General features: G+C 40.6%; 2 protein-coding genes across 2 annotated transcripts in view; both read left to right on the top strand.

The window, feature by feature from the left end:
• LDB3 (LIM domain binding 3) overlaps positions 1–5,123 on the top strand; it is a 119,624-nt gene extending 114,501 nt beyond the window's left edge. Inside the window, exons 15-17 of the mRNA XM_050899395.1 lie at positions 108–228; positions 1,684–1,799; positions 3,833–5,123. Coding sequence (XP_050755352.1) covers positions 108–228; positions 1,684–1,799; positions 3,833–3,922 — 327 coding nt within the window. The 3' untranslated portion in view covers positions 3,923–5,123. The remainder of the gene's footprint in view (positions 1–107; positions 229–1,683; positions 1,800–3,832) is intronic.
• A 13,686-nt stretch (positions 5,124–18,809) lies between these two features.
• The window catches only part of BMPR1A (bone morphogenetic protein receptor type 1A), an 82,317-nt gene continuing 77,177 nt past the window's right edge, over positions 18,810–23,949 (top strand). Inside the window, exon 1 of the mRNA XM_050898687.1 lies at positions 18,810–18,862. The gene's annotated coding sequence lies outside the window, so the exon portion shown is untranslated. The remainder of the gene's footprint in view (positions 18,863–23,949) is intronic.

Here is a 23,949-nt window from a genome sequence, read left to right as displayed (position 1 = left end):
CAGAAGGGAAAAATTTAGAGCATCTCTGCATTGTGTTTGTTCTCCAGTAGGTAGTTGCAGGGCATGCTATTCCGCTGAAGATTTTTGTTTGTTTTTTTGTTTTACAGGAAGTGATGCATGCCCTAAGACAGACTTGGCACACAAGTTGCTTTGTCTGTGCTGCTTGTAAGATGCCGTTTGGGAATAGCCTCTTTCACATGGAGGATGGGGAACCTTACTGTGAGAAAGGTATGGCAAACTGGACAGTTCTGCTCAGTAATCATGTGCTTCATGTTGTATGGAAGCAACATAAGAATAAAGCAGCTGATGAACAAAATAAAAGCAGTTACCCATCCAGCATGGATTTTGTTTCCACACTCCGCATATACAAGTGTTTCCCTCTCTGTGTTTTTCTCCACTTTATATGATAGACTAGCAGAGCACTGGTCTTTTGCCTCTGTGTCCCAGCATGCCTTACCTCATTTCTCTCCCTTACGTATTATGATACTTAACTTCCATTTCTCTCCCTACACTTTTTTCCCTGTCCCCCTCCCTTCCCTGGTAGATTCTGCTGACTAGAAATCTACACGTTATGAGGTGAAAAATTCTTCTTTTAGGGTTCTGGTAGTGCTCTATACAGTATGTGTGGGTTGCTGCCCACATTCTCTCTACTAAGTTGCTTGAATTATGACCTCTTATACTGCTACCTCACCCTAAGACTGATCAACCAACATATATGAAAAGATAGCTCTGCTCAGATGCGCAACATGCGGTAGTGCAGATTTTGTTTTCTGAGTACTGCAACAAATGAACTGCTTCTTGCCAACTAAGAAAGGAAAAGGCCATGTTTTCCCAAACTATGGAAAGGGTAATATTGTTTAATAAATGGTGCTTGCCATGCAAATGAGTTGCCTGACATGGTCAGGAAGCAGGTTAAGGTTTAAGTGGTATTCCCTCTGTAAGCCCTGCCTTGTCCATTTAATGAGCTTCTGGCCTACTTCTCTCTAGAGATTCCTTCCGTATGGGCGCACAAATCAAATTTTACAAATCCGAGTAACTCTTAGTGAAGAATGAAAACCATACAGCATGACTGACTTGGCACCTACCCTTTAAAATTGGAGGTTTTGCCATAACCTCTAATGACTCTCATGAATTCCATATACCTTTAGAATTTCTGCTGATCTTTTTCAATGTCAAGTCTTTCCAAATTGCACTTGATATTCAAAGTAAAGATGTATTAACCAGCCAGTATGGGGTTTCCATAATATTCTCTCTTAATGCAGAGAGAACATAAATCCAGTCCTGGAAATTTAAACTATGCTTATATACCACCCTTAAGGTAACACTCACTGGCCATTAGATTGCGTTTTGTAAGACCATATTTGTCCTTATGAATAGCTTCCACATACATTAAAGCTAATTTAAAACTAATGTGAGAAACATAACTTCAAATTTCATGAATTTTTTGTTTGTTTTCTATATTTGTGACGACAACTGTTGTGCTGACGTGGGGTTTTGCACTGAGTTTGTATTTAAATAATGAAAGAAAAGAAGCAAATTTCAATGTGAGTGTTTCAGTGAATGTAGTAGGAAACTGAGCAAAAACAATCCAAAAATTCATCCTCTGGAAACTTTCTATTTCTCTTGGATTTAATACAATTACGTTAAGAGTTTGTTCTAAGTTTGCTTTTTGTTTTATTTTAGATTATATTGCTTTGTTCAGCACAAAATGCCATGGCTGTGATTTTCCTGTTGAAGCTGGAGATAAATTCATTGAAGCTCTTGGACACACTTGGCATGACACCTGCTTCATTTGTGCTGTAGGTTCTATACCAAATACTGTCTCATTTCTTTATACTCATAAATTGTGAAATAACATCAGAAGACCTGAAAGCAGGCATGACTAACATATGCCTAAGGATGCAGAGGGATTGAATTTCATTTTTTACTTGCAGATGGAGAAGGATGGGAGCCATTTCTCTTCTTCTCCATAAACTTGTACTAGAATTATTAAATTTGACCATCACAAGTGACTGCTTTCTAATAAAACATCCAGTTTTAGAGAGTACGTACAGTAATATATACTACTATTGCTGTTATTCTTTCTAATGTTTACCAAATAAAGATAAAGCAGGATTTAAAATAAATTAACACCATACTGAACAGTATAGCCATAATCTTACTTACAAAGCAGTGCAGTTTGTACTTCCACGCAGAATACTTGTTGAAACTTGCAAAAAGGAGTCTGTTTAGAGAGAATGAATAGTAATTAGCATAGAAGTTGGTCAAACTCATCAATCTGTGGTGTGCATATAGCTATATAGTGTGGCCATATTCCCACACTCTGCATACAAAGTAGTAAAATCCATACGATAAACACTACTTTTCATATGGTTCTAATACAGCTGTGCTACTCTACAACATATTATTCCTAAGGTCATAATATCTAGAACCTCTAATTAGCTAAAAATAGTACGTTGGTCACACCAAAACCGACAGTGACAATTTCTAATGTTTGCTGAACTCTAAAATTTAGGTTGAAGAGTAGAAATCATAGAAATGTTTATAAATATCTAAAGCTAAACTAGCTACTGGTCTTTCAAGGGTACGTGGAAGTGAGTGACACAAAAGTGTCCTGTGAAAATTGAAGTCTTTTTGAAATTCTAACATACAAAGGAATATTAAGACAGTGAGTTTCCTTCACAAACTAATGCCTATTAGTCACTTATAAAAGACACTTTCTCTGAATATTTCATGTTCTTTTTTGCTTGTTCATTTAACTGCATTCTCATCTATTTATTTAAATTAGCAACCCGATTTTCTGTGGAGGTAACAGTTTGTTAATGCAGTTCTCACAGCGTTTTTTGTTAGGAACTAACTTTATTTCTTTCAGTGGGTTAAGTCAAATGCAAATAAACATATGACTCTTAATTTCTAATATGCTATCCTCATATCCTTTCACATGATTTTCCTTCCACTTGCAGTAGCACATCACTGATTTAATCACTCACTGGTCTTAAGCCTGCCATAAGCATTAGGGACAACGTTTATTCTTATTCCTAGATTCTGATGTGCTGACTTCCTTCAGTGGTTCTGGTCAACTCTGACCTTGCAAGTGGTGTTGCACTACCCTGTCTAGATATCTGTACAATTCCAGGGCAGTTTAAGCTGATCTAAACCTGGGCTGCCCTGCCTCGGCCATGCATTCTCACATGCTTTGTTATGTCAACACCGGCACTTACGCAGCCAGGCAGAGAACTCTATGGGTTGAAGAATAACCTGTTAAGAATAAGTAACTAGTTTTCAAGGATACCAGCTGTCTGAATGACTCACTCCTTGATCACATAACCACCCATACCAAGACAAAGTAATAATAGGAATAAGTATCTAATGGTACCATGGCAGGATGGTACCCCTGGGACCATGGCACCTAACGACAGCTTTTGTAAAATCATACGTTAAAGGATCAGAATCTAGGTCATAAAGTCTGAGCTAGCTGCATGTGCTCGAGTGTGCCGCTATCCTTTGACGGTCTACACAAGCACTGCTGGGACATGCCGAAGCTGCCTAGGGGATCATGTACCCAGACTTGATTTTAATGGAAACTAGTAAACTTAGTGGGTAGCAGTAGCAGGAAAGTACAGAGAGGAGAGCTGATGCAAACTAGAGCCTAACCTCAACATGGAGTAGGAAAACTACTAAGGCATACGCTTTGATCCAGGAAATCAGATGCCCTTCTGCCAAAGAAATGTGTGGGCAGAAGAGAAATACAGTTGAAATTGATAATCATCTCTCTCTCTCTCTCTCTCTCTCTCTCTCTCTGATTCCTGATTGTATTTATTATTAATTCTAGGTATGCCATGTGAATTTGGAAGGTCAGCCATTCTACTCCAAGAAGGATAAGCCACTGTGCAAGAAGCATGCCCATGCCATCAATGTTTAAAAGAAGAGTTGGTAGTCTGTAATGCTGGGGAAAACAGATGACTAACTGGGCAATTATAAAGTTGATAACCATGGCTAGCATTTCTCTTGGTAAAAGCTAGGAAGTTGATGCTTCTGAAGTTTAACTTTAACCTCTTTCATAAATGCAGAACATGTTTTTGCAAGGTTCATACAAAAACCTACCGAATGAACAGTAAAAACAAATGAACTAGTCCATTATTAGAGCAACAGTTGGGGGAAATATTGAAATTAACTAAAAACTGTAATATTAAAAGTAATGCGCAAATACAGTTTCAAATGAACTACCCACAGCAGTTTTACTGCTTAGACCACACACTAGTGTTTAAGAACAACTGGAAAAGACCTTTTGTAATAAGTAATTTTCTTTCATAACAAGAATGAGTAAGTGCCACATGTACAATAATCTGTAGAACTAAAGGCCATAGCTTTCAAAGGGAAATAAATAGATTAGAGTTTCCTCTATGAAAAGTGAGTGCGATTCCATTATGTTGTGGTGCTACCTCATAGCATCAAATATTTTAGATTCTTTCCAAATAAGAAGTCTGCCTTGAATCCATATGTAGCTGGGAAGCCTAGAAGACAATCCGTAACTTAGTTTGAAAATAAAAGGGAAACAGAATAATGCCTTCCATAACGCAGTAAGATTGAGAAAAGCATGTTGGGTCAACCTTGCTAGTGCACTTGGCTTTTATATGCACAGTAGATTAGTTCATTTTCAAATCATAATGGAAAAGGACAACTGGCTTTCTCCAAATTGCTCTTACATTGAATGGAATAGAGCTGGCTGGAAAGGCCAGCTTTTAATTAGAAACCAGTTTTCCTTTCCTCTTGTAGAAAAAAAATACTCAAAGTTGCTTTCGTTTCTAATTCCCATTGATATCAGTGGGAGGTCGGAATCTACATCTGGACCTTCACATTGATGAACAGAGAAGACACACATTCCTAGCACAGCTAGGAAGTGGGAAATAGCTTGCAAAAGTTCCCTGCTCTATCCCACATGCTTAGGAAAAGGGCATCTTTTTTTTTTTTTTCCCTATAGTAAATTAACATTGATTAAAAATTCATAAGGCAGCATAACACCACAGGCACATACTCTTTATTACTTTTGTTTGTTTAAATGCAACACATCCTGAATTGTAGTAGTATTTGCCATCGTAAAACAGTAGATAGGCTCCGACAATTAGGATAACCATACAGTCATCTTTTCTAATATTTTAAGAACAACTCTCAAGTTGTTCAAACAGTTATTTATAAAACTTTTTTTTTTTCAAAAGAGCAATACTTGTAGTACTGATAAGACTTTTGAATTTTTAATTTTAAATATCAATGACTTTTGTATTGGAGACAGCAGTTCTGTCTGATAGAAAATAGTTAAAATGGAAAGTCTGATCACTATTCAAGTTTTTTTAATTTGTTTAATTGAGAATTATGATGTGTGTGTTGACAGCTTGCAGTACTGACAGTTTTGAATTAGTATTTCTGGGGCTGAGGATGCATTCTGTGGGCCACATTCTGGTGCCATCTGCACCCTATTTTACCTTGTGTTTTGAGTAACGAGAAATTACATAGCATTGTCTGCCTTTTCCCTCCTATGGGTAATGCCCATTTTAAGAAAATTGGTGTGTCTTTTCAGGGATGAAAAACTATCCAAAGCTTGGGGGAGGAATAAAAGAAATTTGGAGTTCTAATATGAGAGTTGTTAGCTGCAGGCAGTCCGCATCTTGGACAAAAATAACAACCTGAACTGCCTGTGGCAGTTTTGACATGTATGACCTGTATTTCTTCAGTAGGTATCTTAGTTCTCAGTGATCTTAGCAGTGATCTGAGTGCTACAGCGTCAGATTTTTGTATGCATGAATTATTCTAAAACACTAGTACATTATATGCAAAGCCTTTTTTTTTCTATAGCAAACAAATTTTCTGTTTTCAGTCAGTGCTGGGCTGGTGTGAATATGGTTGCATTGATTACAAAATCCAAAGATCTGGCTCATAATATTCTCTAGAGGAATAAATTGTAATCATGGAAGTTAAATATTTTTTCACTCATATTTGACTTCATTAAGTACCTTTTCATAACAGTGAAACAATTCTAGATTTCCTTTTAATTTTTGAATGTCATTCAACAAAATGGTGTTTATTCTCTGTTATTTAAGAGAATTCATATCAGCATATTATATACTAAGATTGCATTAAAGATCCTCTTAAGGCAGATTTCTGTGTTACCCACTGACTGGGACTAGTCTCTTACTGTCAACATCAAAACAGGGAGTCAGACTCCTTGGGAGTACACAAAATGCTAGGGCTTGTGATGCCTCAGGAGAATTTAATGAGGTCTTTCGCCTCTAATCTGCATGTGTGTATATGTGTGTCTCACTCTCCACCTTCCCCGTCAATGTCCCTAAAACCTCCCTCTTCACTGGCAGTGTGAAGGATAAAGCATTTTAGGAGATGGCCAGAGATGGAGGGCTGCAGCTTAGGCAGGGGTACAGTCTGCAAGGAGATGGTGGTAGGCAGCATGGCTGGGGCTGTCTCTTCTTCACGTTCACAGGGGAGCCCAGATTGCCAGCTGAAGTGGCCCAGGTCAGCCTGCGAGTTGCTGGGCTAGACAGGGGTGTGGGAGACAGGGGTCTCGGTGTGGGCAGGGGAAGGGAGGCTTGGATCAGAGAAGGGAGGGCACCTGCGGCAGCCAGAACGTAGGGGCTCTGGGGGCCTCCGGTTGCGTGTGAAAAGATGAGGCGGTGAGGAGACGGGAAGCCCTTACTAAAGCTGGGGTTGGAGGGGAGGGGGAATAGCTCAGTAAGGCCAGTTTCACTGTTGACTTGTTAGATAGTTGGGGTGGGGCAGCGGGGGGAAGGGGGGAATAGCGAGGATGACTCACTACAGTCAGGGAAAGGGCTTAAAGCAAGAAATTGGGGTACAAGTAGCTCACAATAGTCCAGAGAGAGAGTATGAATATGTATAGAAGGGGTGAGCAAGGGGGATACGGGATCCAATCTAGTAAATTTGAAGTCAGTACTGCAGAAAGGTGAATGTAATGTATGTAAGCATAGCTGAGCTAGCTTGTGGAGTGGCAACAGTGAAAATGCAGCAGCACGGACTTCAGTGGGAGCCATACTAGCTTGAGAGAGTCCTGAAAACTTCCTTTTCAGTGGGAGCCGTACTAACTTGAGAGAGTCCTGAAAATTTCCTTGGGCAGATAACCTGCACTGTAACACATGCCCTGACTCCAGCTGGTGTCTGAGCAAGTGAGATTAAAGCTAGTTTACATATCACTATATGAGGTACAGTGATATCTCTGAATGAAGAACAGAGATACCCTGAGGATTATCATGTAATAAATTTCCTGTTTTGACTTGTGCTGCTTCATAATGTGGTCCAAAAATAGGGAATCCACTTACCCGCCCTTGATATCTATATTAAGATATAATTTTTGCACATATCTGAACCAGAAATTTGTGAATAATAATGTAGTATTTTAACTTTCACAGGGGTAGAATACCACATAACTGCTGATACTCTTCTGCCACATGTCACCTTTGTGATATGGAGGGGGGAAAGATGCATAGAGAGAGATATATATAATTCAGAATAGGGCCTTTCAACTATCACTGAACATAAATGCTGTACAAAAATATGCAAAATGAATAATGTGTACTTGTTTATGTTTTATGTCTTGTAATAGATGCCTGGGACAAGTCCTAAGTTCCTCTAAATATTTCTTTTCATTCTAATTAACGTGGGGTTTTACATAATAGAACAAAGATACTGTACCTCTGAATGATCAAATAAAAAGACCAGTCTTTTATCTAATTAAAAAGTGTTCAATAACTTTTCAGTCAACAGCTTCAAGCATGATCTTAATGCTTTTTCTCTTTTTCTGTTCTTTTTGCAGAACAGGGTAAATTAAATGTTTCCAAAGAAGACTGCTTTTATTATCTGGAAAAAAAAACACTCTTATGACTTCTTTTTTTAGAAGTTATTTTTTACTATATTGGATTTACACATTACACATTTCAAAAATCAATTCAAAACAAGGAAAAATATTTTACTTCGGTCCTTCAGTGGTCAGTACTTTGGGTGAAATGTTTTGTTAAAGATTATTTGTATTTATGTTTTTAATAATGTGAATGTCCACAGCACTGAACACACTCATTAGTGTCTAATGCTGGACACGCTAATGTTTATTTGCAATACTTGTCTCCTGGTAGCAGATATTAATTTGTTTAGTATTTATAAACATCAGAATTTGAAACTGAGTGATTTCTTGCCTGCAGTGATCATATTAGAAGTCTAGGTTTTATAATATATTGACATGTTGACTTGATGCCACAAGTGCCCTTGCTTTTAGAAATATATCTTTTCTGAAGTTCCTAGTTATTTCAGAAACAGAATGTAGTGTGGTTTATGAGGTGTGAGTAACTACCTTGCATGGATTATCTGTGCCAACATGAATAAAAGTCTAGTAATAAAAGCAATGTGCAAATACAGTTAAAGCTTTATGATTTGGGCATATTTATTAATATGGCATCTGAACAGCTGACAGCTTTCAGCCATGTAATACTGATAAGAAAGCATACACAAGCTTGTACTCTCTACTTCAGACCTGAAAATAAAAATTAAAAGCATTGGTTTCAACTTTATTGTATATCCGTCTTGAATGTTTTATTAACCAAATAATGCTGTTTTAAACAAACAAATGTTAGTATGCTTAAAAGATGTAGTGTACTAACAGTACATGTTGTAACTTAGCAAGACTTGTATAGTCACAGACCTTATTGTGTCAACAAACACTGTTTATAGTAACTTTATAAGGAATGGGTAAATTCTGTCTTAGGTTACATCGATGCATCTGAGAACAAAGTTTGATTGCATATGTTCAGGTGGGTGTTCTTCCATTTCTTAGCAGAAGTGACTTTAAATAATATACAAAATGTTTTGACTGTCCTCATTGAGCTCTAGTGCCAAGAAATGCTTCCAAATGAAAGGATATCTTCATATAACAGTGTGGTTTATAAAAACAGCCATTTTGTGCAATCCTAATGCACACCCCTCAGGAATGCAGGATTTTTCAAGATACGACTAATTACATTAAACCTAATTAAGAAGTTAGATGATAAATGGACAGACTTGGCTTTAGATGGCATTACAAAGTACAGCATCAGGAATCACAACTTTGTGCACTTTGATATTATTTTACAGCCCTAATTTTTATTTACAATGTGCATAAGGAAAAACACAATTCAAAAGAATCAACAGAACATACGCAATTTTCTGTCAGTTCAAAACTGCTGGTTTTCCGATTGTCTGTTCTGACCTTTAACCTTTGCACAAGACACTGGTTCCTAAACTGTGCACTGTGATCTCTGGAGAGTTCAGCTGTTGGAAGTGGAAGCAATAGAGGCACAAGCATAGCACTGTGCCAGCTAACAGGGTGCAAAAAGTGAACAGAGCAAAGTTCATTAGAAAAGGACATGGTGCAAAATAGCTCGACAAGTGTTGCATTAAGAGATTCTTAATAGAAGACAGATTATGATTTGCTCTGAAGAAAACGGTGATTTCAAAACTATAGGCTTTGGCATTGTTCCCCCCCGCCAATCACGAATCTTAAATTCAGACAGTTTCTGTTGATTAAGAAAGGAAAGAATGTGTGAATAAGATTGCTGAAACCATTATTGAATACACAATGAAATGCTTTGTTCTCCCAGCCAAATCAGAGAGTTATGGATGAGATTCAGATTATATTCAGGCATAAATTCTGTGCTGTATGCCTATAAAACATGCCCTTGGATAGCTGTTAAAAATACAGTTCCTCCTCCTCTTAGGAAGATTACATCAAAAGAAAACAGTAACAAATGTGTGTTGTACTAATAAGGACTGTCAGACTGAGTCACAAGACTTTTCTGTGTAATAAGGACAAGCAGAATGCATTTTTTTCAAATTAAGCTAAACTTTTGAACAAAACATGGTTTTCCTTTAAAAGTTTTGAGATTTTAACTGTTAGGAAATAATAAATTCGTATGCATAAAGTATCATTAATAAATCTGCCTCTACTACAAAAGTATTTTCTAATCTTACTACTTTAGAATTCAGATTATTTTCATTAATGACAAAGATGTTATGGAAATTCTTCTGCTTCCACTTAGTTTTACTATGTGTAGTGTTACTGAAAAAGAGTTGAGGCCTTTCTGAAACTGAATTAATGATTTATTTTTCTTTTAATTAGAAGCTATAGATAAAAATACAACTTTGAATTGAATAAAGGTGGTGGTCCTTCCAGTCCTTGTGGAGTGAATACTGCTTGCTACAAGAAAGCTAGGAAACTTGCTGTTCTTCTAGAATGTTTTATTCTTATGGTGCATTAAAGAGGATGGTTTGGATTTTTAGGAAGCTTAATAAATATCTATAGCCATAATTAAGGATCTCATTTCAGAACAAAAGAATGATTTACAGGATGTTAATTATTTTAAGATCTAATCGTACATAGACTGGAAAATAATGTTGGGATCAAGGTTTAGTTTGATTTAAAGAAATCTTAATGTTGATGAATGCAAGCATTCCTATATGCATGTATGGAACATGTATGTGGATTAAAACACTCAAAACTGAGGCTCTGATTTCCTTTAAGTGGATGTGTTTCATACCTGCAGTATTTGAGCCTAAATTGTTGTCATATAGTCCTTTTACTATACATAGTATAATAATAATGCATTAAACTGAGTGCATCTAGAGATCTAGTTTTTGTTATCAGTTAGCTATTTGTGCTTCATGAGGTAACATCTCTAGACTTCTGATAGCATAGGAGATGTGGGAGCAGAAAGAAGGGCGTACTTTGCAAAATCTGGCTTCATATGAAAAATATGAATTCAGGAATAAAAATTTTATTTGTGCATTATAAACAAAGACCAAATATATTATTTCACAACCAAGAACAATTGGGTTCTTCTGCAGTACCCAGTGCCACTGGTAGGCCTGCATGTTCCCTGACCCATTTTCTTTTTCTTCTGGAAATTTTTCCCTGTACTGATTCTGAGGACATCATAAATTTCCCTATGATTTCTACACATGTGGCAGCCTGACCAGAGTTAGTTACATGTGCTTGTAAGCTGCGTAACAATGTGGGGTAAGAAGTAATATAATGTGCTGTGCTGCTAGTGTGAGTGTATTCAGTCAGCCCACTGCATCCTGGAAATACCAGATTTACTGAGGTTTATTGTGGATACACAATATATATGATACTAATGGGAAGTTTCTGCTTTACTGCATCTATGCTACACAGCATCTGTGCTACACTGCACATACTTCTGGACAAAAAATCCTTGCAAGAAATGTGACAGTGCTAGCCAGAGAGATTCAGGTTCTAGCTATCGCATTGAATTTAGCATACCTGAATCTAAACTGTGTTGTTATGAAATAATGACAGAGCATAGTTATCCTTTGAGACTGTATTCCCAGTGCCAGCTGCTGCAGCAGCAGGAGAATAGGGCTGTATTTTATGTGGATGATGATTTTCTGCCATCTGTATTATGTAAACCAGTTTCTGGAATGGGAGCTTTTCTGAGTTGCCATTCTTCTGTTACTTCGTTGTGACACCTACTAGACTGAATTCAAACTTGCAAAGATTTCAGTTCAGTTGGCAGAGTTTATTTGTGCTCACATTGAAGGACTCCACGTTTGCCCCATGTTACTTACTCAGCTTTGTGTTACGCATCTTATAATGGATTGGAAACAGTCTGGTGGTGTTAATTACACCTATGCACAAAACCACGGTTAGGAGGAGCATCCTGAGAGATTAAATTCTTAGTAGCAAATACATAACCTTAGTAGCAAAAACATTAACCTTTTATGGACTTACGTGGCTGGTGGTTGTTGGAGACTTCATTGATTTCCTAAGCAGTCACAGAAGCTGCTCTCTGTTCAGAAGTTCTCTAAAAAGAAAGGGTCAGTGTCATTAAAAAGTAGACATTAAAGTCTGGGGGCAGCGTATATCCTTAGGGTCCAGATTTGCACTATTTAGTACAACCTCAAACAGTTTTTGCTCCTGTGCAACTCTCACCAAAAAAATTAAAGAATGCATAACAGAGAAATGCTGGGCTGTTACTACTCCTCCCTAACTCTGGGTAAGAATCCTCATCCCCCTCGAGCTTAGGGAAATTCACTGGCACAGAAGAAAGGTATAAATTACATCTCTGTGTGCCAGCTTCAGAGAACCTGGCCACAAATACTTAAGCTGAGAAGATTTTACTCATTCCTTTAAAGGACAGTGACAAAGTTTTCTGCTTTCTCTGGTCTCGTAACATAAAAAAAATTAATAGAACAATCTTTAAGTCAAAGGATAGTTAAGTAAATATTTGTTTTAGACTTTCATTATTAAGTGCAACTACTTAAAAGTGAACAATTGCTATCAAAGAGGATACATGTGAAAGTAGTAAAATGAGATAAAAATGTAGGAGAGTGAAAATGCAAAGAAAAAGTAGCTTTTAGCGTAACAATTAACCACCCAATCTACCCTTTATTTATTCATCGCAGGATAATTCATTGTAACTGAATTAATGGTGAAACATTCGGTAATAGGCCTTGGTAAGGAAACAGGAGCAGTGTATCAGGATATCCTTTTTCCGCCCCAGAGTACCAATACTTTCAATTTTATATACAACGGAAGTAATTAATTGTAACACAAAGAAGCACAGCTGTGTTTCCTGATGGTCACACATGCAATAGCTACTATTGTTTAGCATTTTGAGTATGTATGCTGAAAGCTCTTCAACTGCTTTGAACATTTTATATTTTGGGGATTTAATTTCCATTAGTAGCTTTTGAATTTATAGTGGAATTTTAATATGCTATTATCTTAGATCCAATCCTGCATCTCTAATCAGGTAATTTTTTGCTGATGCCAGTGGGAGTTTAAACTGAATTAGGTATAGCTGCCAAATACGGAGATTTGCAGACACAGGCCAATTTCTCATTGGAAGCAAAGGAAGTTATAGACTATTTGTCAGGATTTGCTTTTAGTTGTATGTGTTTCTTTAACTTGTTCCAGTTCCAGTACATATTCAAGTATCTTACAAAGGGAGAAAAGCTTTATTGCTATGCCTTTAACTTCATTACATATTTTCAGACATATTAGCTGACTGCTGTGACTGAAATACAAGCATATCCTTTTCTTATTATTAATTTAGTAGACCTATATTATTTTGGTTTTGCTAGAATATGAAAAAAGAGGAGAACGAGAGTATTTTGCTGTGTTTGTTCTTATTTAAGCAATGCATTCATGGTTACAGATATGTTTAGACTGAGAAAAAAATAAGGATTTGATTAATTGAAATTATTTGGTTCATTTGTTTTGTATAGGATTCAGATCTGTTTCACTCTAACAAGCGTGGAAAAACACAGCATTTTCAGTCTCATAAACGTCCATCTTTGTAGATCTCTACACTTCCCACTATAGCTGCCAGAAACACATCCACTTGAATCCACGCCTCTTGAGGACAAAGCTGTTATTCACACCATGACAGAAATTTTCTGTATTGAAAAGAATTCTTCTTGCTTAACAGTGGGTTTAAAAAACATTTCCTCTTTCAGCATTGGTTCAGTTTCTGTTGCTGAAAAGGATCGTTATCAAGAAGTGAATTTTTTGTTCCAAGGCTTGAGGGCATGAAGCCTCAGCATCAGTAGGAGAAATGTTAATACAATGTGGTTTTGGATCTAAGGATTATTCAAACTTGTAAAAGAAACTAACAAATACCTCTTATAATAAAAGGTGGAGGAACGCAAACATATCTTAGATATACTCATTCTCAGAGAGAAGCTAATAATTAAAACTTCCTTGTAGATCATTCGACACTGCAGACTGATAGTTAATTCAGAATATAAATTTTAAAATCAGCACTAGAGTCTCACTCTAAATACTTAATCTTCTCAGAGCAAATGAAGACTTTCAGGATTTTATTTGCATGCATCTAGGGGAAAACATATTACTAATTCTCCAAACAAGACGCCTCTGCTGAGCCTACAAATATTTTCTTTTTCTGTGTAAGACTTTTAATGTTCTTACTACCCAACATGGGCTTTAAGAAAAACAAAATAATTTGAAATGTTTCTTTGTATTTATAAGGAGAGTTGTCTCAGGGTTTATTATGGCCTGGTGAAAAGTCTGCAATATGGGTTTTGTACCTCGGAATCCATAAAAACTGAAACACACAGCTCAACTAGGCATAGGAAGAGGAAACAGAAAAAGCAATAGGAAGTTTGGTTCTTGACAGGCAAAATGTCTCCTAGAGCACGTGTAACATCAGGTAAAGTGCTCCCATCACTAGACCCCTTTGCAAGATGCAACTGAGTTCCCTACTACACAGATCAGTAAGGAATCAGTTCACATCCTGCAGCAGCTGCCTAAGGCACGTGACAGGTATAACCATTATCTGCTCCTTCCTCCCTGTCCACCTGCACAAGGCTAAAGAAGAATCCAGTCTGCAGAAGCCCAGAAGTGACCCCGAAACACACCAAGTGCTGAAGCTGTGGGAACAGTTTCCTGTTTCCTTGTGCCTGTGCTCTGCACATTGAGGCGTTACTCTTTGGAGTATCTCCGCAGTGCTCTCCAGTGCTGCACTGTGCTCAGTTCCACATCACGCTTGTTGGACTGAAGGTTGGCCAGGGCTTGCAGTGCTGATGAATACTTTTGCCTTTTTACTATGAGTGCTTCACTGGCAGAAATTTTTAAAAACCACCTTTCTTCACAGATTTGATTCTGCCTTATTGAATTAATTTTGCTTACATTTAAAACACTTAATAAAATCCATGACATTTCTAAGTAACAAACAGCTGAATAAATTTATAATCAAAAGAATGTGCTTTCAACTAAAATAATTCTGAAAAAAGACAAAGCCAAATTCACGTCATTTTAAGTGAAAAAATTGTGTCCCTGGCTGAAGGGTAATATTCTTTTAATATGTAACATGGAATATTTATTTTGGTAACAGTAACAGAGAAGTACTGATCTAATTGCAAACAGTTTTCAAAAATATAGTTGGACCACAGATTTAAGACATATGAATTCCAGAGACTGAAGGGAAGGAGGATCTAAAAGATAAAGTCCTATCACATGGATGACCTTCTCCCTACATATACCTCTTTGTTCTTAAAGATCTTTTGATATCTAAGATTTGCAGTTCCCAAGTGATTCCAAGAACTAATAAGAAATTCCTGGAGAGGAAATGACAAAGAAAGCAGCTGGAAGACTATCCAATACATGATTTAATTTTTTTTCAAATACAGCTCTCTTCATCATGACAGTCAGTCTTGAACTGCTTCTTTTATATTTCATGTTAGACTTTCACATCCCATCCTGGCCAAATGTCGAATGAACATATGTTTATTTTCAGACTACAGTGTCTTTGAGTGTTGCTCGATTAACAAAATAAATACTTCATGTTACCAAAACCTGATGTGTCTGAGTTTTTGCAGATTCCTAAAATCTTCACCAGGTGAGGTGTCTGTTACTGATAGCTAGCTCACTGGAACCCCGTGTCTTTCTGAGTGCCTATCACCTGAAGTGTTCATCTTCTGGTTTAAATAGGTATCTCTACCTATCCTGCGAGGTAAACAAAGCAAAACAAATCAGGTTTGATTCTTCCCGGTTTACTTGACAAAAATCTTAGGTTAAATTTCCACAGTTACTTTCATTTGGGGAAATACAATTGGGTTCTTCAGGCAGCACATAAAGAAAACTGTTCCATGATCAGGTCGAACATCTCAGGTGTCAGGATTGGTCAACAATCCCCTTCTCACACACAGACCGCCGTATGATTGTAAATAAGGAATTTTAGTCTACTCACATTGTTTTCATACTTTTGTTGTAAATCCGTATGTTTCAAAAATGACAGTTTATACCTGTATGAAATTGGAAACAAATTGTAAGTACTGCACTCTTTCGAAAGACACGGTACTTTCCATGTGATGTTTCATCAGACATCCATCACAATCTAAATACTTTTTAAGGTTGTTATGATTCATCATTTTAGATAAAGATTCAGTTCTGTCTCCTGCAGCCCTAATATTATTATAACGTAGTTTACTTTTACTGACTTTATTCTGTGATTAAGGAGTATTTACACAGTGCTCATTTACGCAGAGAATAGGCATATTGGTCATGGCAATGCAAACTTCATCCTCAGCAACACTACTTCTGACCTGACAGGGACTATCACTTGTGGTATCTTCCGTGCCCGAGTGCCTTGAAAAGTCCTAGCTGAGACGGCAATTTCTGTGACGTGCAAATTTACTCACCAGGAATTGGATGAAAATAGTTGATCCATTTCACACAAGGGATCAAATAAATGTTAAGGCCAGTGGCTTTTGCTAAATTCATGCATACTGGATTTAAATCAATATCCAACATCTGAGAAGCACACGACTGTATTACCACACAGATTATTACTTAAAGAGATGCTAGCTCTAACAGCTTTGATTCTGGTTGGGAGCACACACAGGCATGTTGCATTCTTCTTCCATATTGAGTGTCTATTCTGTTGCTATAATCTGATAGTAGAGTGGAAGAACAGCAGACTCATATTTTCCTTTGAAATTATAAACATAGGCATACAAGTTCTGTATTGCTTGGCATGAAAGCTGTGATTTTGTCTTTCTTGCAGGCTGTCTTTGTTTTGGACACTGACAGATTTTTCTGGATGATGGTCATCGGAAAAAATTTTCTAAAAGTCTAGTAGGACAAGACCTGTATTTTTAAATGCTTATCACCGTAGTATCATCTGGCCACCTACACTTACTAGGTGTGCCTTTAACTGCCTACATTTTAAAGGAGTCTGTGAAGTTGACATAGGTTTGAAATTATACTTCCTCTTTTGTTTTGCTATATAGGATAGTATGCAAGCTAAGCGCTCGCCTAACAATCCGTGGGTATAATGCATGTGAACGATATTGCAGAGCCAGTGCTCTTGTCTTACATTCAGAGGTGACAGCTCTGGAGTGGAGTACACAACATTTACAAGTCCTATCTGATGCTAGCACACAAAAATGGAGCTAGACTGTGGAGAGGTCAACACAATAAGCAAGCCCATGTTTCCCGCGATATATGCACACGTGGCTATTTGGCACCGATAAGTGAGATTGCTTCCCAATTGGTTATTCTCTAGAAATAGTTTCTCTGGGCAGGCATCTTGACACTAGCAATTGCTGGTGTGTCCTGAAGGCCTAAAGGGTGTTTTGGTCTGCAGCAAAGGGAAACCGAGTAGGTTTGTATGATCCATATGATCTTCATTTCCTCCTATAGCTGGCTTTGTGTACAAAGTTCTTGACGCAGAATAAGCAAGTGACAGGGCAAGTGAAAGGCAAGACCACGTCAACAACACAACTGCTGCCACTTTGTTGAGTGAAGGATTAAAAACAGCAGCCCAGGTGGGAACTGTGCGATCTCCTTGTCATACGACATACTGTCATTAAAGCTCCTTCTGCACTGCTGCTGGGAGACCTCACTTGAAGACAGACAGACAGACAAATTATTACTTCGCTAATTTGTCCTAACGATGAGGAGCTTGGAAATGCAATGCAAATCATGGCCTTCAGCAACCTTATCAGTGAGCAAAGCAGCTCATTACAGAAGTTATAATGCATTCCAATCTAACTAACTGGGCTTATTTATTTAGAGATACAGGAAGTGGAAAAAAGCAGACAAACAATTCTGTCCTTTGCAATGGAACTCTATCCCTCATACGGCACTGCGATGTCAACCTTTTCAGAACTATTTTTCCACAAAGCTAAAAGGCCCATTTGAGGCCCTCATTTTTCCCTGTGCTGCTGCCACCATTGCCTGCTCGTTGCCCACCCCAGCTCGCACACAGGCCCCCTTTAATTCGCATCAAAACTGCTACGGTAATCCTCCACCCCACCTACTCTGTGAATCCTGGCAGCTTGTCCATTTTCCATGGCACCAACTCCACCAGCTTCTGGATGGAGCTTCCCGGCCCCGCAGCCATATCCAGCCTTAGCGGCTTCTCACGTCTCGATCCCTCTTCTCGGCCAGCAGTGCCTCCATGACACCTACTTGGCCACTTTTTGCCCTCACACCTTCCCGGCCTTTCCTAGAGGAGCTCCCCCACCCTCTTCACTGGGAAAGCCCTTCTCGGCGGCGGGGTAAGACAACGTCTCCGTCCCGGGGCTGGGAGCGGTGGGCGGGTGCCCGAGCGGGGCAGGGAGCCTAGCGACAAGCTCGCTCAGGCGGCGGCTGGCTGCGGCCTGCGCTCCCGCCCGAGGAGGGACTACGGGGGAGGAAAAGCAGGCCCGGCTAGTTCCTCCCGGCCAACTTTTTCCCGGGGTGCCCCGCCAGCCCTCCCGCCCACGGCACGTGTTGATCGAAGGGCGTAGGAGGCGGGCGCCGCCGGGGGGCCCGGGCGCAGCCCCCGCCCGGCCGCTCTGAGGGGCGGCCGCCCCTGCGCCAACGGCCGCCGCGCGCGCTCCCCGCCGCGGGGGGGGGGGGGGGGGGAGGGAGCGCGCCCGGCACCTCCGAGGGGGCCGCGCGAGGACGCCCGCCGGCGGCCGTTGCTGCTGCGTGCGCGCGCGGCCGCGCGCGCTCCCGCCTCCCCTCAACCCCCGCCGTGCGCGCGGCCGGAGCCGCCGGCTGCAGTGATTGGAATCCGGCTCCTTCCCGCCCCGCCCCGCCCGCGCGCCGCAGGGACGGGCCGCGCCGCGCCGCGCCGGGAGCGCCTGCCGGGACGGAGCCTGCGCCGAGTCCGGGCCGCGCCGTCCCGCCCTCGCCCTCCCCCGCCCGACACGCACCCGCCTTCGCCCCCCCGTCTCACCGGAGCCGTCGGGGCCCCGGGAACGGCCTGCGGAGCGCGGCGGGGAGCGGGCCCCCTCCCCCTTCGCCTTCCCTCCCGCCGCGGAGGATGAGGAGCCCCCACCGCCGGTGAGTGCGGGGCCGCGCCGGGCCGGGCCGGGCCGCGCCGCGGAGGGCCCGGCCGTGCGTGCGTGCGGCTGAGGAGCGTCGGCGCGCTCCGGGCAGCGCCGCGCTGCGCCGCCGCACCCTTCCCTCGCCCGGCCGGGGGGCGCGGGGTGCTCCTGGGCGCTGTCTCTCCCCGCCGTCGGGCGTCCCGCCCCCGGTGGTGCCCGGCCGGGTCTCTGCGCCCCCTCCCGCCCCCGGGTTCGCTCTCCGCGGCCCGGCCCCGGGCAGCGCCGTCGAACGCGGACACCCACTGCGGCTTCCCCGTCTGGCGGCGGTTCTCCCGCCCCGGTCTTTCTCCTCCGGGGGCCGGGGAGCGCCCGCCGCGGCTCCCCGCGCCGCCCTGCCCCGCCGCGGCGCTGGGGGCGCCGCCCCGCCGCTCCCCGGCCCGGCCCGGGCCCGCTGGCGGGGGGTCGGGCCGCGGCCCACGTCGCGCCGGCGCAGGGGCTCCTCGGGGCCGGCGGTTTCCTGCGTGGGCACGGGGGCCGCCGGCACGGCGCTGGCGGGGCCGGGCCGCCTGGCAGCCCGCGTTGCGTTCTCTCGCCGTGCGCTCCCTCCCCCCTGCGTCTGCGCCCCTGGTGTTGTAATCCCGGGCTCGGTGCCGAGCGGCCCCAGCCGGAGTGAGCGGCAGCGCCTGTCGTGCGAAGGGTGCGAGGAATAAGGTGCTTCGTCTTCCTTTTGTGCGAGCTTTAAACAAAGCTGTGCGCCGGCTTTCCAAGTCTCTTGCCGCTTGGCGATGTGAAAGAGTAACTGTCTGAAGAAAAAATAAACCCAGATTATTGCACCTACCTTAGTAGTAAAAGATTGTACTACTGAGTACCGGTTAAGTACGATGTTTTCATAACTGCTTACAAAATCTATTGAAGAGGGTTTAAAAACATGAATGGCTCTTTACTACCCTTCAATCAACCACCCTCTGATTTTGGTAAAATTAAGAGTGAATTCAGCAGCAGGGAATGGTAGTAAGTTGTGGTATTTCCATTCAGCAGTTGCCTGTCACTTTGTGTCGAAAGTTGTATGATGATTCTTCCCAGTGTAAATTGATTGCGGTTCTAATTTACATTTTTTGTTCTCTGTGGACAGGTAATTAATTTTGAGTTCTTTTATCAAGTTAGTGACCTAGGGATTGTTCAGGTCTGTTATCTGTAGGAATAGAGAAGCTCCTTTTGTAGACGAGGAAGACTGCTGGATTGAAAAAGGTGCCTGATTTGTAGGAGAACCTAGTCCTGGAATACAAAAATTAACATGAGAGCAATTTATATTCGGATACTTTATCCAGTCCATAGCCAGAAATACCCCCATGTTGTGGCGTTTGTAGCAGTCTGGATAAAATTCTTGCTGGCAATGTATTTGTCCTTTGTTCTTACACTTTTGTTCCTTTTGTAACTTTTTCTTAGGTTATTCACCATGTTCCGTTTGTTATGTGAGTGTGTGTGTATTTTATATGTATTTTTATAGAGACATGCAACCTGGTAGGCTTTGAGTTCTAGTCTGAAATTTTGTGGAGGATCTTCTTGCACAGCTGCAAGATTCAGCTGCCAGTCCTTAGTATGTCCCGCTGGCTGCTCTGTTCTAGGGACAATGAATATATGTGGCTGGGTCTGAATCTTTTCTTTTTTTTCTTTTTTTTTTTTTTTTTTTTTTTAAATTGTGAAGTAATTTAGATTTGAAAGGGACCTCTGGATGTTACCTGGTCCAGCCCCTGTTCAAATTAGAGAAGCCGTTGGTAAATTGCAAGCCTGAAATAGCATGTTACTTGGAATTCACTGATGAAATACGTGTGTACTGAAACAGTATGTAGCTGGAGCATGGAGTTTCTTAAAGTCAATGTGTGGGACCCAAATCCTAATGTTTTTGACACCGCTCTGCAAGATCCTCGCAGTGAGAATTGTGTGCTTTGTTATGAGAATTAAAAATACTGAGTATGGTAGTGTGTGTAAACGATATATGTGCTTTTTCTGGATACCAGCATTCAGGAATTGAGGATCTAAAGTGTAAGTGATGTAACCAAAGTAATTAGCTTTATTCTTTATAGTAGTTGGTGTATTTGTTGAACTAGCCCAAGTCAGGGCTAACGAAATGTTGATCACATTTGGGATTGAATATGGTGCTTGTTCAGATGTGCAGTAAACGACGTCTGCTAACTTCTTTCAAAATCGACGTGTGTTTGCCATAGAAGACCATTACTGTTGTATGAAATGTCATGGAGTATTGCATTGCAAAGAGAAAAGGATTTTGAAGAAGCAATAGATAGATTTGTCTACTTCCCAGAGTCCTGAAAGGCAAGCAATTGATGGATAAATTGCCTTTTTTTTTTTTTTAAATTTATTTGTTATCTTATTACTTTTTTCTTGGTTTTAAAATTAGGAATGTTGGTAATGTTTTATTTGTTCTCCAAGAAGCAGTATACAGATTCTGGGGCTATGTAATATTCAAAAAAATGTAGGGAAGGACTTGCTAAATACTCACTAAATTATATTTTTATAATGAGAAATCAGTGCAGGCTATCTTCATACTTTAAAAGAAAAAAGTGTTTTGAAAATAGTGATATTACATAACTTTGAATTAACGGAATCTCTCTTAAATTGTGCGCCAGTCAGTGTAACTAAGAACTCTACAGCTTTCCAAGGCATAGTGGGGCACAAATGTGTGGATAGGAGGATCTGAGTACATCCCCTTCACAGAAGGGATTGAAGAACAGATACTAGTGCTTGCACTAATTTTGGTATAGCCAGACTTTCCAAGAGAAACGAACCCGCCTTCTCCAAAGCCCTTAAAAGCAAACAAACCAAAGAAAAAAAGCACCCCTCCTTTTCTTTTTTGTTTATCGTGGCTGGTAACTTTTACGATGAGGACAGTATCTCTTTCCAAGAGCAGGTAAAGGTCTGACACATCGAGCTGCAGTAACGTCTTTGGTAAATTGCTGAAAAGCATAGATGGATGAATGAAACCAGACAGTACATGGCAGGGAATTGTTACAAATGTGTATGTTTCTCCCTTGCTTATGTCAAGCATCAGTTGAAGATCTGTCCTTTCTATCTGGATGTCTGGGAAAGCGTCTGGTATTTCTTGGTTCCTCAGTAAAAAGAGGGCATATTTTCGGTGCCTGGGATTTTCTTCTTCTACCTTACTGTCATCTGTAAATAAATGACAGAAGGAACTCAGTAATTGAAAGATATATCACGTGAGAGTTGTTGTATGTGGGTGCAGATGGAGTACTTCGAGCCTTGTTTCACTTGCTAATATTCCCAAAATGCGGGACTTGAGGATGGGCGCAGAGCGCATGTGCTCGGTGGCCTGACAGCAAACTTTTCCTTTTGCTGCTGCTGATTTAGTGTCCTTTCTTGGACAAGATCTGCAGAACCCTCTGCAGTCGCCCCACCACACTCGTGCTGATGGTCCCCAGTTGCGATGATGTCTTCCGTGCCTTCCACGATGGTTAGTGCTTTAAAGGAAAAGCAGGGAATTTCTTTCTGCCTGGTTTTCTTGCAATCCCTTAAAAGTTGCTGTGAAGTCTGTTGATGGTTTGATACTCTCAGACATGAAGTAGTTTTACTTATTCTGAAAAATGTTTAAAACTGAAAACAAATGTAAAATTTAACCTACTATATTGTGTCCTTTAAAAATAATACAGAGACTGGAATAGGTGATCCTTGAAATCGGGCAAAAAATTGAAATAGTCACCTCATTTGTCTTCACTGTACAGAAACCATCATTTTAGTGTTCTGAATGCTCTTATTGAGAAGATATGTGGAATAGCTATTTTGTGAGGGATTCAGTCCAGAAAGATCTGCTCAGTACTTTGTACTCTGGGTATGTAATCCTCAAGAGGTTTAGTTTGATACAAACAAGTAGCTGGCCCACCGTTGACCAGGCAGTCAACTAGGGGACAAGCTGCCAACTTGCCAGAATGGTCTTCGTTGTGAATTGGCTTCCCAGTGCCTCACCGGGTGTGTTTACAGAGTGCATTAGGCATATTTTATGCCCACTCTGCCCCAGAAGCAAAACAAAGCAACTGTTCTACTAGTCTTCAATATATCTTCAATATGTATTTTGAAATTCATTGTAGTAGGTTTATGACACTGAAGCATTTTAAGTTGTCATATATTTGATATATTCAGAAGACTGAGAACTTCATTCATGTTGTGATAGTGATAAGACGCATGAGTTTCTGGTTATGACCCCGTTGTTTCAGCTGTACACAAACGGTATGAAAAATATGGTCATTCTGTTTCGGATTTATAATCCAGATTGTTTTATTTCTTGCCATTTTTCTAGTGGATGTCTTGTAGTTGCCTTCCCATTTCATTTGAATCCTGTACGTTTCAGTTAGGTTTACTGTTTTATGATGGTCTGGTTAATGAAATTCAAAATAAGTATTAAAGTAGGAAAATAAACTGTAGTTCATGATTGTGATAATATTCATAGATTGTGTATGTATGATGAAAGGAGAAGCAACAGCAAAGCCTTATTTAAAGTCCGGTGTATTACCACCTCAGAATTTGTGCAGTGACATCTATTGTTACAGTGAAAGCGATTGGCTTGATGGAGCTCTTCCTGCGAGTCATCAGCCGAGTCTGCTACCTGTACCAAATTCACTGGTGGTTGTGTTCATTGGGGAGAAAAAGTGTTCTGAGTAGCGTGAAGGGTATGAACTTTATTTAAATGTTTTAAAAGATTCTGATAAGACACATTCAGTGAAGTAGTAGTTCATAGGGTGCATACCTGCAACATGTGGCTGAATGCTCTGATGCTCATTTTTTCCCCAAAATAGAATTTCCCAAAATACAGAGGAAAATATAGTAGGTTTAAATGTAATTTTAGTATGTGATGAGTTGGCTGTGTGTTAAAAGGGGAAAAAAATCAGTATTACTAAGTCAGCTCTGCAGTACTGTAGCTTAATTTGCATCATATGTTATAACAGCAGCAGTGCTTTTTACAAAAATTTGAAATCACTTAAATTTTCTCAATGTCTCCTCAGATAATTGCTTTACATCATGGCTTCAGTCAACTTTATTAGCATAAAACGTGGAAGTAACTAGCAGTTCTTTGTG

Source organism: Gymnogyps californianus, chromosome 6 (genome assembly GCF_018139145.2).
Source record: "Gymnogyps californianus isolate 813 chromosome 6, ASM1813914v2, whole genome shotgun sequence".
Classification (NCBI taxonomy): domain Eukaryota; kingdom Metazoa; phylum Chordata; class Aves; order Accipitriformes; family Cathartidae; genus Gymnogyps; species Gymnogyps californianus.
This window is presented reverse-complemented; position numbering and strand designations above follow the sequence as displayed.